The sequence below is a fragment of the Clytia hemisphaerica genome, unplaced genomic scaffold (genome assembly GCF_902728285.1).
Source record: "Clytia hemisphaerica strain Z4C2 unplaced genomic scaffold, Clytia hemisphaerica genome assembly, whole genome shotgun sequence".
NCBI lineage: Eukaryota > Metazoa > Cnidaria > Hydrozoa > Leptothecata > Clytiidae > Clytia > Clytia hemisphaerica.
Window position 1 is genome coordinate 371,513 of NW_027103811.1, and position 14,881 is coordinate 386,393.

At 35.8% G+C, this 14,881-nt stretch overlaps 1 protein-coding gene across 1 annotated transcript; it reads left to right on the forward strand.

Annotated features, from left to right (window-relative positions):
- The first annotated feature begins 775 nt into the window (after positions 1-775).
- On the forward strand, positions 776-5,961 carry LOC136806575 (double-strand-break repair protein rad21 homolog). Its single transcript, XM_067063164.1, has 6 exons — positions 776-1,190; positions 1,895-1,978; positions 2,367-2,560; positions 2,746-3,060; positions 3,719-3,938; positions 4,216-5,961. The coding sequence occupies exons 1-6, from the start codon at positions 820-822 to the stop codon at positions 4,931-4,933; spliced, it is 1,902 nt and encodes a 633-aa protein (XP_066919265.1). The 5' UTR covers positions 776-819; the 3' UTR covers positions 4,934-5,961.
- Positions 5,962-14,881: the final 8,920 nt, after the last annotated feature.

Here is a 14,881-nt window from a genome sequence, read left to right on the forward strand (position 1 = left end):
TAATGTCCCCAGATTTTTTCTCCCCCCCCCCCCCTAGACTTTTTGGGGCCATTTTTTCTCCCCCCCCTTTTGATTACCCCCCCTAGATTTTTGAAAACGATTTTGCCCCCCCCCTTTCCTATTTTCTGAAAAAAAAATTCCCCCCCCCTTTTAAAAGGGGGGGAGGACACTATGAGAATTGGTGCAAAAAAGTGAAACATAGAAAAGTTTATTTTTCATTGCATTTTAATCGAAATGGGGGATTTGGGAAATTTTTTACGTTTTATTTTTTGCGCAAACCCCTGTAACTATGGGTGAGCACCTCGTTGCTAAGATGTTGGCTTGAAATCGAAAATGAAACCACTGAAAACAAAAAGTAAAATCAGCCCGTACTTGAAATCCTGTAATCTTGATATAATGAGTTTAAGTCTAAACTGCTTGTAAAGAAATTTGAAAAAAATAATTTACTGTCAGCCAAATAACGTTTACTCTTGCACCATGGCTGGTAATTTTCCACCTCGAATTTATTCGTAATGTAGCTTCCTAAATATTTCAAATCTTCAACACAAAGACTGGCAAGAGATAACTGATTCAACATCTTAAATGTTGTTGTATGAGTGGGACACAAACACTCTGTTGTATTTCCAGTAATGAGGTTGAATTGACGTGAAAAGTCAGTCAGGAGTTGACCGTTTGGATTTTGTACATGAACAGAGGAAATACCTTCAATTTTAGTTTACCAAGTTACCAAGTTTTTAATTATTGATAACATTAATAAGTTATGAAAAAATGAGTAATAAAGCAATTTTTTATTTTTCAGAGAAGAAAAAAAGCTGAAAAATGTTTTACGCAAATTTCGTATTGGCCAAAAAGGGTCCACTTGCCAGAGTATGGTTAGCAGCGCATTGGGAGAAGAAGTTAAGCAAGACACATGTTTTTGAAACTGACTTACAAAGCTCTATTGAGAGCATTATATCACCAAAAGTGAAAATTGCCCTTAGGACTTCTGGACATTTACTACTTGGCGTTGTACGCATATATTCACGAAAAGCTAAATATTTATTAGCTGACTGTACAGAGGCATTGATTAAAATTAAGATGGCTTTTAGGCCTGATGTTGTTGATTTACCCATTGATAATCAAAAAGCTGCTGCCTCTGCAATTACACTTCCAGAATTTCAAGAGTGGGACGCAATGGTCAACAATATGGGGTAAGTAAAAATTTTGAGATATGTTTTTAATAATAAATTTTTATCAAGTGTGCGCTATTCAGCTGTCGAAAGTGCTCAATGGTATCAAGTATTAGTGAAATTCAATGAATTAAGTCATTACATCAATATTTATTCATATTGCTTTTCTTATATTTCAAATTAAGTCCGTTCTTATTTTCAAGAAATTTTTCCTCCTTTGTCTGTCTGTACATCCCAGGGAGGCTACAGTATATCATTTCAACAATTCCAGGCTTTTGAACAGTCAATCAACATTCCCTTTGCTTTTTGGAATTAAGTTTGTGTTTATGGAGTGCTTTATATAAATTTAGAACAGTGAAATCATGGTTTCAATTCAATCACACTCCCTGGGGATTTTATTATTCCTTGAACACCTCATTATGCAGTGTGAAATGATTTAGAGTTTTATTTTAAATTTGATTCAAATATTTGTATCTCTCTTACTTTTCACTCAAGAGTTTCGCTAGAGTTTAAACACATTTTTACCAAAGATGTCATATTCATATTTGCAAAATCTCAAATCAATCAGACGAACATTTCAAAAGTCATAAAGATTTTTCGCTTTTTGGGGCCTCTTTACCCAAGTTTCTCGAAGGGTTAATTTACATACATTTTGCTTTATTATGTTAAATTAACTTAAGTATTACAATTAGCTTGAATATATCAATGTTTCTTTACCTTTTTAGCAAATTTGACATCACAGTGACGCTCCAAAACAATCAATGTCGAGTTGAAGAAATCACAATGAAAGAAGATTTATTCTCATCAAGGTTTGTCACTTTACCCACTCTCTTTTGCACTGTAATTTGAAATTGTCGGCAAAAATATTATAGGTTATTTCACTTCATAAAGAGATAAACAGAATGCAAGATGATAAGATAAGAATCCATTGTTAGAGATTTCAGATTTTAGGGTTATCTCAACCTGAGAAAAGAATTAAACAAAAAGATTTGGAGGTTCTGGTTAGGACCATGAAGTAATCTACATGCAAAAGATCTCAAACCAAATCAGATATTATCCCTTTAAAATGAGTACCTGTGTAGGTCAAGCATTTCTTCAATTTTTGGATTATCAGGACGTTGTTATTTGAGTGCTTAATTCATTGCAATTTTGAATTGACCAATTGTGATGAATCATCTTGTATTATTTTCACCGTAGGTATCTGTCAAATGATAATTTCTTTGGTGATGTGCCCTTTGGAGAGACAAGTGATGGGGAAATTATGCGTGATGAAGTCACAATGGATCACACTCTGAACAATTTGACGGCAGATGTCTCAAAAACACACCTTGAAGAAGATGAAACAGGACTCAAAGATAAATCATCCTTGTCATTGAACCAAAGTAACCTAGGTAAATGGATAATCTAGTTAGTAGTAGATAAAGCAAAGGTTGTTAGATATACACTTTTCAATCTAGTAGCATCACAGAGGACTTGAATTCTACCAAGGTTGAATGGCTTTAAACTGTTATTGGTGCAAAGCGTGATAGTTATGTACAGAAATTATAATTAATATTGTCTTTAATATTTTCTTCAGAACTTGCATTAAATGATCCAATGATGGAGGATGTTGGATTCGGAGCAGGTGAAGGGTTGGATTTTCTTGAAGATTTTGGTGAGGTAAACGGTCTTGATGAAGATCTGGATAAAGTAGCTCCCATTGAAGATCTAGACGAAACTTTGAAAGATAAAGAAAAGGAGAAAGAAAGAGAGGATCAGGAAGCTGCTGATCGATCAGTTGCTGAAGCTGTGGCTGAACTAACTGGTGAAAAGGAGACAGTTGTTGACCCTGAACCTGTTTTAGATGAAGATGATGTGGATAATGAAGCAATTGTTCCTGATCAACCAACTGGTAAGTGATTGAATTATTTCAGTAGTAAACATTCAGTGTCTTATAAGTAGAACTAGGAAAATGAAAAAGGAACCTGTTCTTATAGTTATTTAACTATTGCAGGTGAAATGGAATATGAAATAGATATGAATAACTTTTGTGGTACTTTTTTCACAGTTGACATCCACCTTTTTAAGTGTTGTGTGACCAGTGTGATTTTGTTTGCCTAATAAGAGGAGAGGGTCAAAATATGAAATTTGCTACAGTATGTGCCCAATGAACATAATTCTCAGCTACCTCAACCATATCTGCAACCACAGTCGGAGGCAACCCGAAGGCTCCTCTTTCAATAGCTATCTAACCAAAGGTGCCACTCTTTCTCCCTGGATTGCTCCACTTACCCTTGACCATTCTCTTAATTGCTGAGCATCAAGCAGAGGGACAGACATAAGTATCATTTTGAAAATTTTTGGTATGACCGGCTGAGGGCCGAACCCACAACCTTGAACACCATAGTAGGATGCTCTACCGCTGCACTACGGTCGCTATATCTATACATGAATCGATGTAAATTTTTTGAGATTTCAAGTTTGGACTAGGAGAATTCCATAAACATAATGTATTTTAGCTCTGTATCCTTTGTTGTAGACAGAGGCTTATTCTATCAATTTTTCCCTAGAAACCGCCACAACTGGTATGGAGACGACATTGTTCTACACTGAAGCCGTTGCATTGGAACCAGTGGAAGTGACTGTTGGTAAAGAGAAAAGAAAGAAGAGGAAAAGAAAGCTTGTTGTGGACAATGAGAAAATTATACAAAGAGATCAAATGAAGAAACAGATTGAGAGTTATGACGACTTGGTGAAGGCAGCTGTTGTGGCTCCACCCACACGATGGAGGTATTTGAACTTTTCTTCCATTCCATAATAAATTTCAAATTTCCAGCCTTCAACATGAAAAAACTAACATGCATGTCACACTTCCCAAAATATTTCTTTATCCATATGAATTTCAAGTCCCCACCTTATGCATGAGAAAACAAACGTGAATGCTACACTTCCCTAAAACATATTCAAATTCCCTATAGTATAGATATTATTAAGATTTTAAGAACTTGGGGTTGGTTGTGCATTCGTGCTTGTAGCTTTATTATTTTGTATCTTTCATCTTTCGTAGAATGTCTGCACTCGATGTAACAGCTAAAATGTTATTCGACCGACCCATCTCCTTCAAGAGCAAAAAAGCAAGACTAGAAGAGCTTTACAAAGCACATCAAACAACCAAAATTCCTGAAGATTTGATCATCCCTTCCTCTCAAGAAGACGAAGAAGTCCAACTCGAGGATCCTACAGAAATTTTACGCGAGGCTGACGAAAACGCTACTAATCTACCGGAACTTACAGTCGAGAATACAGATATCCAAGAGACCATCCTCCCAGAGGAACAAGAAGAAGAGAGATTCGAACCACCGATAGACGATATACCTCCTCCTATGGACATTGATATGGAAAACCCAGACCAAGAGAACGATATAACCGTCCCACCACCCTTCCAACTTGACGTGACCGAGAAAACCATAAACGAAACGGTGAACGAGAGCAGCGCAAAGGAGACTGAAGACGAAGAGCCGGAAGCTGAGAAAACTGATCAACAAGATAAACGGTGGACCAAACGTACACAACAGACTCTCAATTTATTAGAAAAAACATTGAAAAAGAAATCAGCTCCAGTAAATTTTAAAGACTTGACTAAGAAATATAATCGTAAACAAGCGACACATAGGTTTTACACATTATTAACTCTCAGTAAAGAGAAATGTATTACAGTTGAACAAGATGGTTTGTTTGCTGATATTTTGATCCACCCTGGGGAGAGATTCAATTCATATTCCTAAAACTGTTTTAAAAACCATGCCGGATTATATTTTATGATGGCAGTTCTTTTAACTTATTGGTGTACATATACCGAACGACCAACCCGGTTTAACCTGAAAATCCTACCGGCCTTATGCTTGACAATATACACCCGCGAGAAAACAACAATCGTACTAATTTGCTGCAAAAAAACGATTTACAAGATATATTATGATGATATTTTATTGATTTTAACCATGTTCAAATTTTTTTTTCACAATTCATCAAACTCTAAATTTTTTCATCTCTATTTTCATATATACCACCATCTCTAACTCTAACGATTATAATATTTTATCAAAAAAGTTTTTAGAATCCTAATATTTTGAACATTATTATATTTCTGTGATAAGAATAAGACACAGGCAGAAGGAATATTCCAAATCAATCAGGAAAGTAAGGGGCTTAAACTCCTTATTTTGACCTTGATTTCATAGTTAGGCTTAGGCGTATTTTATGTTAATTATTTTGTTTTATAATTTTCGTTCTTAGAAATTTTCCCTTTTATATATTTTTTTTTCTGGTATGTTATGTAGCAGGCAAGTTTGTGAAAAGGTCTGCTAAATGCTTAGGAAAGTTTGCATTAAATCAAATGACATTACATTACAGCCTGAATGTCTCGCAGAATCTTTAACTTCTAATTCACGAAGAAGGAATGTTTCGGCTTTTGGGAATGGCTTGGCTTCGCCGTAATTGATAAAAGTTTACTGCACAGTAAATATTATATGTCATTCAAGGATCCTCCGCGAATCAATTTTCATAATAAATTTAGGTTTTGTACTAGTTGAGCATTCTAGAGAGTAAGTATCCAGGCCTTTCATCAAGTCGTCTGCTTTTTTATTGTAGAGAATTTTTTAATGTTTAAATGCGTTTTAGCCTGTATCATTGATTTTTTGCTTTGTTTTCATTTTTGGTTACATTGTAAGTATTATTATCATTAGCATCAGCGATATTTTAAATCTTTCGATATTATTATTATATGAAAATAAAAAGAAACTTGTATTTTGTATTTGCTCACTACTTACTTGTACAGGGATATTAAACATTTTAAAAGAAAATTGAGTTGAAAAAAAATAATACATTTTTTTTCTGCATAAATTTGACATAAAAACTTGGACTTCAGTACAATTTGAAGTATTTGCTACTGAAATTTTATGAAATTTATCATTATTTTTCTGATTTTTTGGAAAATTTCGGCCGTCATTTTTGAAAAAGATATTGGTAAAAAAACCTGAGTTGCTGTTTCATACCTTTTGAATTTGATAACTCTCTCACGAAGAGAATTCTTTCACAATTTTAAAAAGCATTACCATAGAGATAAGCGAAAAGTGAGATTTTTTTGACGAAATGCGAAGTCTTTTTCGCTTTCGACTGTATTTTTCTTTAGATTTTGAGCTGTTGCGTTACATGGTCTCGGAAATCGTTTTATGGCCTGGCTGCCCATTTTAAGACTTGATTCTCGAAGATTTTTTGTGGGAAGAACTGATTCGCTAAAGGTATGTTTACATCCTTTCCTCGGTTTTCCTAAAGGCCTGCTTACACCTCAAATTCGAATGCCAACATTCGAAAATTATCGCTTTCGAATGTTTTCTTCTTGTTAAAAAACGTGTACATTCCATTTTGCGAGGATGTGCATGCGAGGTGGAGGTGGGCGGAGAAGAAGCAAATTCCTGAAAAGTTGCTTGATAAACTTTTTTCTTACACATGTGAATCAAAGCTACTGCATCTATTTTAATCTGTCTATTTTGGTATCAAAAGAGGTATAAATGATTTATTCTGATCTCGTTTATGTTTTTGTTGAATTTTGCTCCACACAAAAGAAACATGGCTGGCCCTGACTGTTCAGACCATGTGTTGGCTGTTGCTGCTCTGCTGCAGTTGTTCTGGTTGTTCCTTGTTTGATATATATATGTGAAGAAATAAGAATTTCTGTCCAACTATATTCACTCAGGAGATGTGGGTGGCAGAGCAGCATATGCATTTCGGCCTTATTAGGACTCGTCAGCACTGCATACTGTATATGTACTGTATATGTACAGCACTGCATACTGTATACATGTATATATACAATAAGAAAGCTTAATTCCAGTTTTTTTAGGTTTTGCTCAGTTTCTGTATAAATCACGTGATTTATGTTTACATTGTAGCATGCCCAAAAAGATTTTGATTCCCGCGGGTTTTCTTCAAAAAAAGAATTTTACAACAAGATTATAAAGCTGCGAGCAAAAACTTGTGAGAGAGTTAAAGAGTGTTGTGGGGAAAGAAAATCACAAACTGGCTGTAAATTATAAAGAATTATAATTTGTTCAAGTGTTAATAGCTTTTATGTGAGCAATCAAAAGTATCTATTGTGCTATTTATCAAAAGTTAATAAGAGCGAGTATTGAAACAAAAAGGATTTGGTTGTGACTTGTTTTGAAAAAAACGTGAAGAGATTTTTACAAATTATACATATGTGCACAGCAGTGCTGCAAATAACGGCCGGTGACCGGTAATTACCGGTCATTTCGTAGTTTCTACCGGCCAATCTGAAGCTCAATCTTTCATTTTGTCCGGTTAAAATTTAAAGACTAGAGGCTTAGATAAATACTTAATAACGTTTCCAATTAAAAGAGGAATAGATTTTGAATTAATACAGGTGTTTAGCCAATCTAAAGGTCATTTCAGACTTTTCTAATGGGGTTCTGCCGGGTTGGTGTAATTTAAGATGCACGATCTAACGATTTACGATTCACGATGCGCGATCCATGCATAACATATGCTGATTATTCCTAATAATTATCATAAAACTTAAATTATATAACATAATTCTAAAACAATGGCATAATCTTTTCTCGCTTTTGTTTACCACGGTAAATTCATGCAACAAAAAAGAAATAAGTAAGCAATAGAACCACGAATAATTACGACCGTAAAATTATGAAAAAAACTAACTTGCATAATAATGTTGATAATGGAAGCTACCTTGTGAACATCTTACTATAGACAGAGAGTGAAAGTAAACAATGCACAAGAAATATTTTTGCTCTCCTCAGTTTTAACAATCATAATCGAATATAGGAATTTCTTTCTTAAAGTGCAAATAAAATAATATATTGGCTAACAATATGTTTTGCGGACCATAATGTACGAAGCAAAAAACGGGTGCTCTATTATGAGAAAGAATTTTCTTTCGGTAAACAATTCCCCTATATTGAAATTGATTCAAGCTATGAAAAAGAGAGAGTACAGAAGGTGGATGCACGTGGCCTTCACTTTCTTTTGATCTATAACTGAATTTAAATTGAAAAGAGAATAATTTGTATAATCTAACATAAATGATGTTTTTAAAAATAATTGAGTTTCAGCGAATGAAAGTTTGTAAATTGCCTAAATATTTTATCATGATTAGCATAATTACGCATAAATTAACATATTTTATGCACGGATCGCGAATCGTGCATCGTAAATCGTTAGATCGTGCATCTTAAATTACACCAACCCGGTTCTGCCAGACCCCCTGCTCAGACCCCCTGCTCAAATTATTTTCGTTGCACTCAAAATATTACCGGCCAACTGAAATTTCCTTATTTGCAGCACTGACAGAGGCAGAACGGTGGTGGAAAGAAGTTGTTTGGATGGTATTTTACTTGTAAGGGTTTGTTGTTTTTTGTTACTCAATATTGCAACAAAAAAATTATTGTTAACATTCATGCATTTGTGGCAATTTGTTTTCTGGTTTGAGGTATAGTCATGTTTAGTTTTTTGGTTAATGAATGAATACCAGTAAAAGTCTTTAAAATGAAAGTTCAGGGGAGTGCCAGTCGAAAATAATTTCAAAATAATCAATATTTCACCCTTTAGAAATTTTTGGAGAGATTTTAAGAAATCGCCCGGGGGGGGGGTACTACCCTTGTCGACCGACGGGGGTGCTCCGCTGAGGTTCGAAAAATGGACCCTACGTGGGACTCAAAATTTGCGAAAAAAGTGACCCTGAATGGGACTAAAATTCCAAAATTTTCTCAAATGTTCTATTTTTTCCCCAAATTTTCCAAAAATAGGCACCCTACGAGGGACTGATTTTTCTATTTTGGTGTTTTTGCGACCCTACCTGGGACTCGTGGAGGTTAAAAAAGGTACCCTAACCAGCGGAGCATCCCCGTAACCCATCTTGCCCTAGTACCCCCCCGGGAGAAATCGTTTTTGCCCCTTTTTGGACCCGAGGTCTAAGCTGTACGTTTTTTTATAAGAACATCCAGACTTTTTAAAGCATGCAAATGTTTTTAACTTTGAGTGATAAGCCTAAACCCCGGGGGGGGGCACTCGATCTGAAAATGACCATACGTTCGGCCCAAAATTTGGCTTCTAAAATCGGACCCTTACAGTGCACTTTTTCAAAATTTCTTGCCCGTAGCCCGTAAGGGCGAAAATTTTTGCAATTTTCCAAGAAAATGTGGAATTTTTCCTCCAAAATTGACCAATTTTGTGCCAATTTTACCAAAAAATTGGTCTTTTATCACAATTTCCTACCCTTACAGTGCAGTTCAGTGCAGTTTTGTAATTTCCTACCCTTACAGTGCACTAGCTGAACTATGAAAAACCTACCCTTAAGGGCCGAACGTCTGGTAGGTCATTTACCTTGAGTGCCCCCCCCCCCGGGGCCTAAACTGTTCTTAACATGTTTTCTTTTCACCATTTTATGAGTATATTTGTCCATTTTCCTAAGAAATTGAGTGTTCTAGGGTCTACAAAGGCTTGAAATGTTCTTAACTTGTTCTTAACAATTTCGCCATCGAAGCCTTATGTTCTTACATAGTTTGTTCTTATAAAAAACGTATAAAACCGTTCAATTTCGACTGCACGTCCCCGTCGATCGTCATTCTTTGTACCGGCCCCACAGTTCGGTCCATTGAGTTTAAAGCCCGAAGGGCTAAAGTTCAATCTCTAACCTTTCTCAGACAAGAAAAAGTGAAGCCTTAAAAAATGCGCCGCATTTTTGACGACAGATTGAATCTAGCAATTCCTTTGTTTACGATTGATATTTTTTTCGAAATTTAGCGGTAAATTTTAGTTTGTTCATTTGCGTAAAAACCAGGCGAGCCGCTCAAGGCCGCGCAACTTCGGTAGGATTTGTTGGCTTCAAATCCTACCAAAGAGATTGACTTCTAGCCCTTCGGGCTTATACTTCATTGGTTCGGTCCATACACGTTTATTTATAAGAACAAACTATATAAGAATATAAGGCTTCGATGGCCAAAATGTCAAAAAGAAATTAATAACATTTAACAGTTAAGAACGTTCTTAGTGTTTTGGCCATAGAAGCCAAAGTTCTTACATAGTTTGTTCTTATAAAAAAACGTGTATCTACGGAGATCAAACTTGTTCCATCGCTCTCACAAGGGGATATCGGAGTGTAAAAGGGCTTTTATATCACAGCAGTAAGGCGGCACCTCTGTTAGGGTCAAGACCTGAAAAACCTTGTCGAGTTGTCGAGACTACCACGATACTACAATTTCAAGTCTGGACCTTTCTTGGAGTCAAACTCTCTCAAATACCTGGTTCAAAAGTGAAAATTCATTCAATTATAAGTTTGAGAAGAGCTCTCTTCGTAGGCGTATAATAAGCGTTTTATAAGAACGCGAGGTCTAACCGCGACGATGGAGCGCTACTTCCACTAAAAAATACCCACTCCTCAGTTCTTAGATTTTTCCATTTTTCTTCAAGTCAGCTGAATCAACAACCATCAAATTCTTTAAGAATTTTAACCAAACACTGAAATATTTCACATCTTTCTTTTAATAGTTTACACCGGCTTTTAATGTTTAGCTTGTAGTAATTATCATAAAGCAATATTTTTAAAAGTGATTTTCTATATTTTGAAATGTTGAGGCTTATTGTGTAAATGAAAGTTGTGGACTTGCATCTAAAGGTATGTTATTTCGGTATTTGAAGAAAAAATGACGTTATTTTGGTGTCAAATGTGCCATGCGGTGACAAATTAAGAATTTTCGCTGTCGGTTTCGACCATTATTTAAGAAGAATGCGTTAGTATTTTGGTGTTCGCGACCCACGTATGCACCCACCCCACTTATTGGTTGCCCTTGTAGAGGGCGCTACTTTGAGAGAAGACTAGAGGCCGGGCCCAGACGATGATCGGACAATGATAAAGAAAACGGAAAACTCTGACGTTCCTCATGTAGTTATTTTTGTTGGATTTTTATTAATCTTGCTTATTTTCTGAAAACACACATAGTTCATTTCATTCAAATTAACTCGAAACTTAACGATCAAAGTCCAACCTACTGTCCATAAAAGGGAGTAGAAAAGACCCAAACAACGACGAGTCAAAAATCAAAATATTTACTTTCATGAATGACATCACTGTTTGGCAGGAACGTTATGAGATTTCTAATGACCTTATTTTACTGTGGCCAAATGATTTACAATGTTACTAAAGCCATAATCAAACGAAATGATTTCAAAACAAACCAAAACAAGTTATGTTATGAATTGTCATCGATAGAGTCAGCCTGGTTACAAACTTTCCAAATTACACCCCTGTGTCACACACCCGCTGGGACCCCAGGGGGACCCCAGCCCCTGGAAAATTTGGCAAAAATTTCGTCCTGGTAGGAAAATACCATGGAATTTCAGCCCCACTGGGAAATTGACTTTGATTTTATCCCCATTCAAAATTCAACGATTAAAAATTGTACTCCAAAACCATCCCCACTGGATTTTTTAACCTTGGATCAATAGAATTTCTATCCCCACTGAGGGCAAAACTTCCACCGGGGCTGTGAGACAGGGGTGTCAATTCTTGCCTTTTTTCTGGTTTGTGAAGAGCAACGGAATTAAAGAAAGCAGGCGGCAAAGCGACCTTTTTTCCGATGTGTTCTGGGCGTATTACTCAGCCTCGGAGGGGGGGGGCTGTCCTTGAAGGCCGACGCGGACGTGACACTGGACCTTGTCAGAGATGAATGTTTTGTAAATTTGGTCAGAAAGAAAAATCAAAAATCAAAAGATTTCCCCCATTTTCACCCTGAAAAGTGGCAAAAAAGACTTAAAGTAGACGAAAAATCGAAAAAAAGATCTTTTAAATCCTTAAAGATACACATAAAGATATTTTTACATTGGTGCCTCTAAAATGCCTTTCATATTTGATGTTGCATTTTATAATATCTATGACCACTGCAAATAGAGACTATTAAAATTGCTATGAGCGTAAGATAAACATTAACAACGTTCACTTCATCGCTTTTCTACAATCAAAACATTCATCGAGAAATTTCCCTGATCTATCGCTCTCAAATGTTTGCTGATGAAAGAACGTGTTATGATTCATTTTATATTTCAATGATAGCGCGAAAGAAAATTTTTTTGAAGTGGCTATCGCTGATTGGTTTTAGTTTAGAAAAAATGATTTTCTATGGTTTGTGTTCCTAAAAGTAAATAGATTTGTATTTTACCTGTTTTAAAGTTTAGAAGAGATGTTGATATCTTTTTTTTTAGTAATTTTGATTGAGATTGATTATTTGATTGGTACAATTTGTACAATAACAAATACTTTTCGATTATAGTTAATTAGCTCAACGAGCTGTTCTTGTTACTTTAGGGTAAAAACATTGACTTCCAAGCCCGAAGGGCTAGACTCAAGACGGAAGGACTAGAGAAAAATCTCTAACTTTCCTCAGGCAAGAAAATGTTAAGCCACTTAATTTCCCATCCAGAACTCCCGCGCGTAGTTTTTACACAAACGCCATATATTGAAAGTAAAGTCTATCGCTAGATTTCAAAAAAAAATGCAGTCCTCAAAAAACAAAGAAAACAAAGGAACCACTCGATACAATCCGTCGTCATGATTGCGGCGCCCTCCAGGCGCGTTCTGGATGGGAAATAAGTGGCTTCACTTTTTCTTGCTTGAGAAAGCTTAGAGATTCTACTCTAGCCCTTCGGTCTGTAAACTCAATGGGTAAAAAGTAAATTTACAGTCAGAAAATTCTTGATCATTAAAAACACGTTTCTGACCCAGCTGGCACACAACGTTGTTTCAACGTTCATACAACGTTATTTGGATGCTGCGAATGTTAGGTGGACGTTGAAACAACGTTATGTGCCAGCTGGGAAAGGATTACTGTGAGAGGAGGATCTTATTTGGATCTTCACTTATTTGACCTTTTGATGATTTTCTCTGACCAAAGTTTATTGACCATAAATCTAATTTTGTTCGCAAGAATCTTGATTCGATTAACTTAATTTTTATATATCTTTACATCGTACGGAGGAGGGTTTCTGATACCATATTTAGTATTGTGTATGATTCAGATTCTCCTCCCTGGTTGTCCACTTATCTGGGTGATATCGCATTTTGACGGTTATCATGAATTTCCCATAATTCTTTGATCACTTAAAATTGCGGTAGTTTGTCGAGTTTCTTTGAGTGGGAAAGTGTAGAAAAGCAGAAAGATTGATTGTTACAGATAGATATGGAAGAGCTGTCAAGATTCAACCAGTCAGAAAGTGACCCATCGAATCGATGAAGGTATATTGCTTTCTTTCTACACCCCTGTATCATAGCTCAGTTAACTTTTTCGGAGAATTTTTTCTTCACTTTACCTACACTGTCTGCACCCCAAAATTTCGGTAAATTTTGTTTTTCTTCTGACGCGAAAGAAAAGCTTTGGAAAGGAAAAAATGGACTTGTTACAACTTATTTACCCCCATAAGTAATTTTCCTGGTGCATTATTCATTCTCAAAGTTTTTCAGATGATCAATATACAAGTTTGAAATTTCATATTTTTACGTCACTGCACCCCAAAATGTAGGTTCACTTTTTCATTCATAACTTAATACCATAATTGTCCGTGTTTCTTTAACTATTAGCTCCGTACTTTTTTCTAAGAACTTTTTCGCCATATTCTTCTTCTTCGAGACGGAGAAGAACAAAAGATTGTTTAGACGTCTGAATTGAACATCCGTAACTCTGGTTACTCTCCTGACTTGTGATCAGATATCTGTTGTTTTTAACTGACAAGGGTTAAAAATCTTGATTTAAGCCAGCATAGTTCGGACCCTTTCTTAAGGGGGGATAACACCTTCCAAAAAAGTGAAGAAGGGGGGGGTCAGAAATTTTCATTAAAAAGGGGGGGGATAGCAAGGAGAGGGGATCGTTTAAGAAGGGGGGCCTACATATATTGTAGATTATTTTCCAGCACTGTTATGAAATTTGGTCTGCATCAAAGGAAGTTCTTTATTTTCACTAAAAAATGGTATTATATTTGCCAAACTTAATTTTTCTTTACTGTTTCCCTTCCCTTTTTACCATAACAAATTTAGCCCAAAACCCTTGGGAGATAGGCATTTTTAAAGGTTGAGGGGTGCCAAGAAGGGGGGATTGTTTAACAAGGGGGGTCAGACCCCTTTCCGCACTATGAGCCACATAGTTTTATCATTGGACTTTTTAATCTAGGCTTCCGCTAACGAACAAAAACGGAACAGCCGATCTTTTAATAAAGGACCGTTTCTTTTTCTTTGCTATTTAATTATTTCAATGTTATTGACACTATGTTTGTGACGATTATGCTAGCATAGGCTTTCTTGCGATGTTGTTGAGAATTAAGACTGGTACGAGTTGTGTCCTCTAGATGAATAATAGCTCTCTCAAGATATTTTCCCAGTAAAAAATATTTTTGAATCAAAATAACAATAGTGTTGTCAAGTCGAGTACTTTGGTGACACTTGATATTTGACGGTTGATAAGATTTCGTATATATATAATCGTTTTCCCGTATGTGTGAATATTAATATCACTGAGAATCATTTTTGTACTTGCTTTATCCTAGTCCAGGTAGAAGATTATACTGATTTTTTATTGACGTCAATTGTACGTAAACTCGCTTATTTGAACTTCTATTACACGCTCTTTTTTTACAAGAATGGTGTTTGTCCA

Coding starts and splice junctions, on each gene's coding strand:
- LOC136806575 (XM_067063164.1), top strand. CDS start 820: ATGTTTTACGCAAATTTCGTATTGGCCAAAAAGGGTCCACTTGCCAGA. Junction 1,979..2,366: donor GAAGATTTATTCTCATCAAG/GTTTGTCACTTT, acceptor TTTTCACCGTAG/GTATCTGTCAAATGATAATT. Junction 3,061..3,718: donor TGTTCCTGATCAACCAACTG/GTAAGTGATTGA, acceptor ATTTTTCCCTAG/AAACCGCCACAACTGGTATG.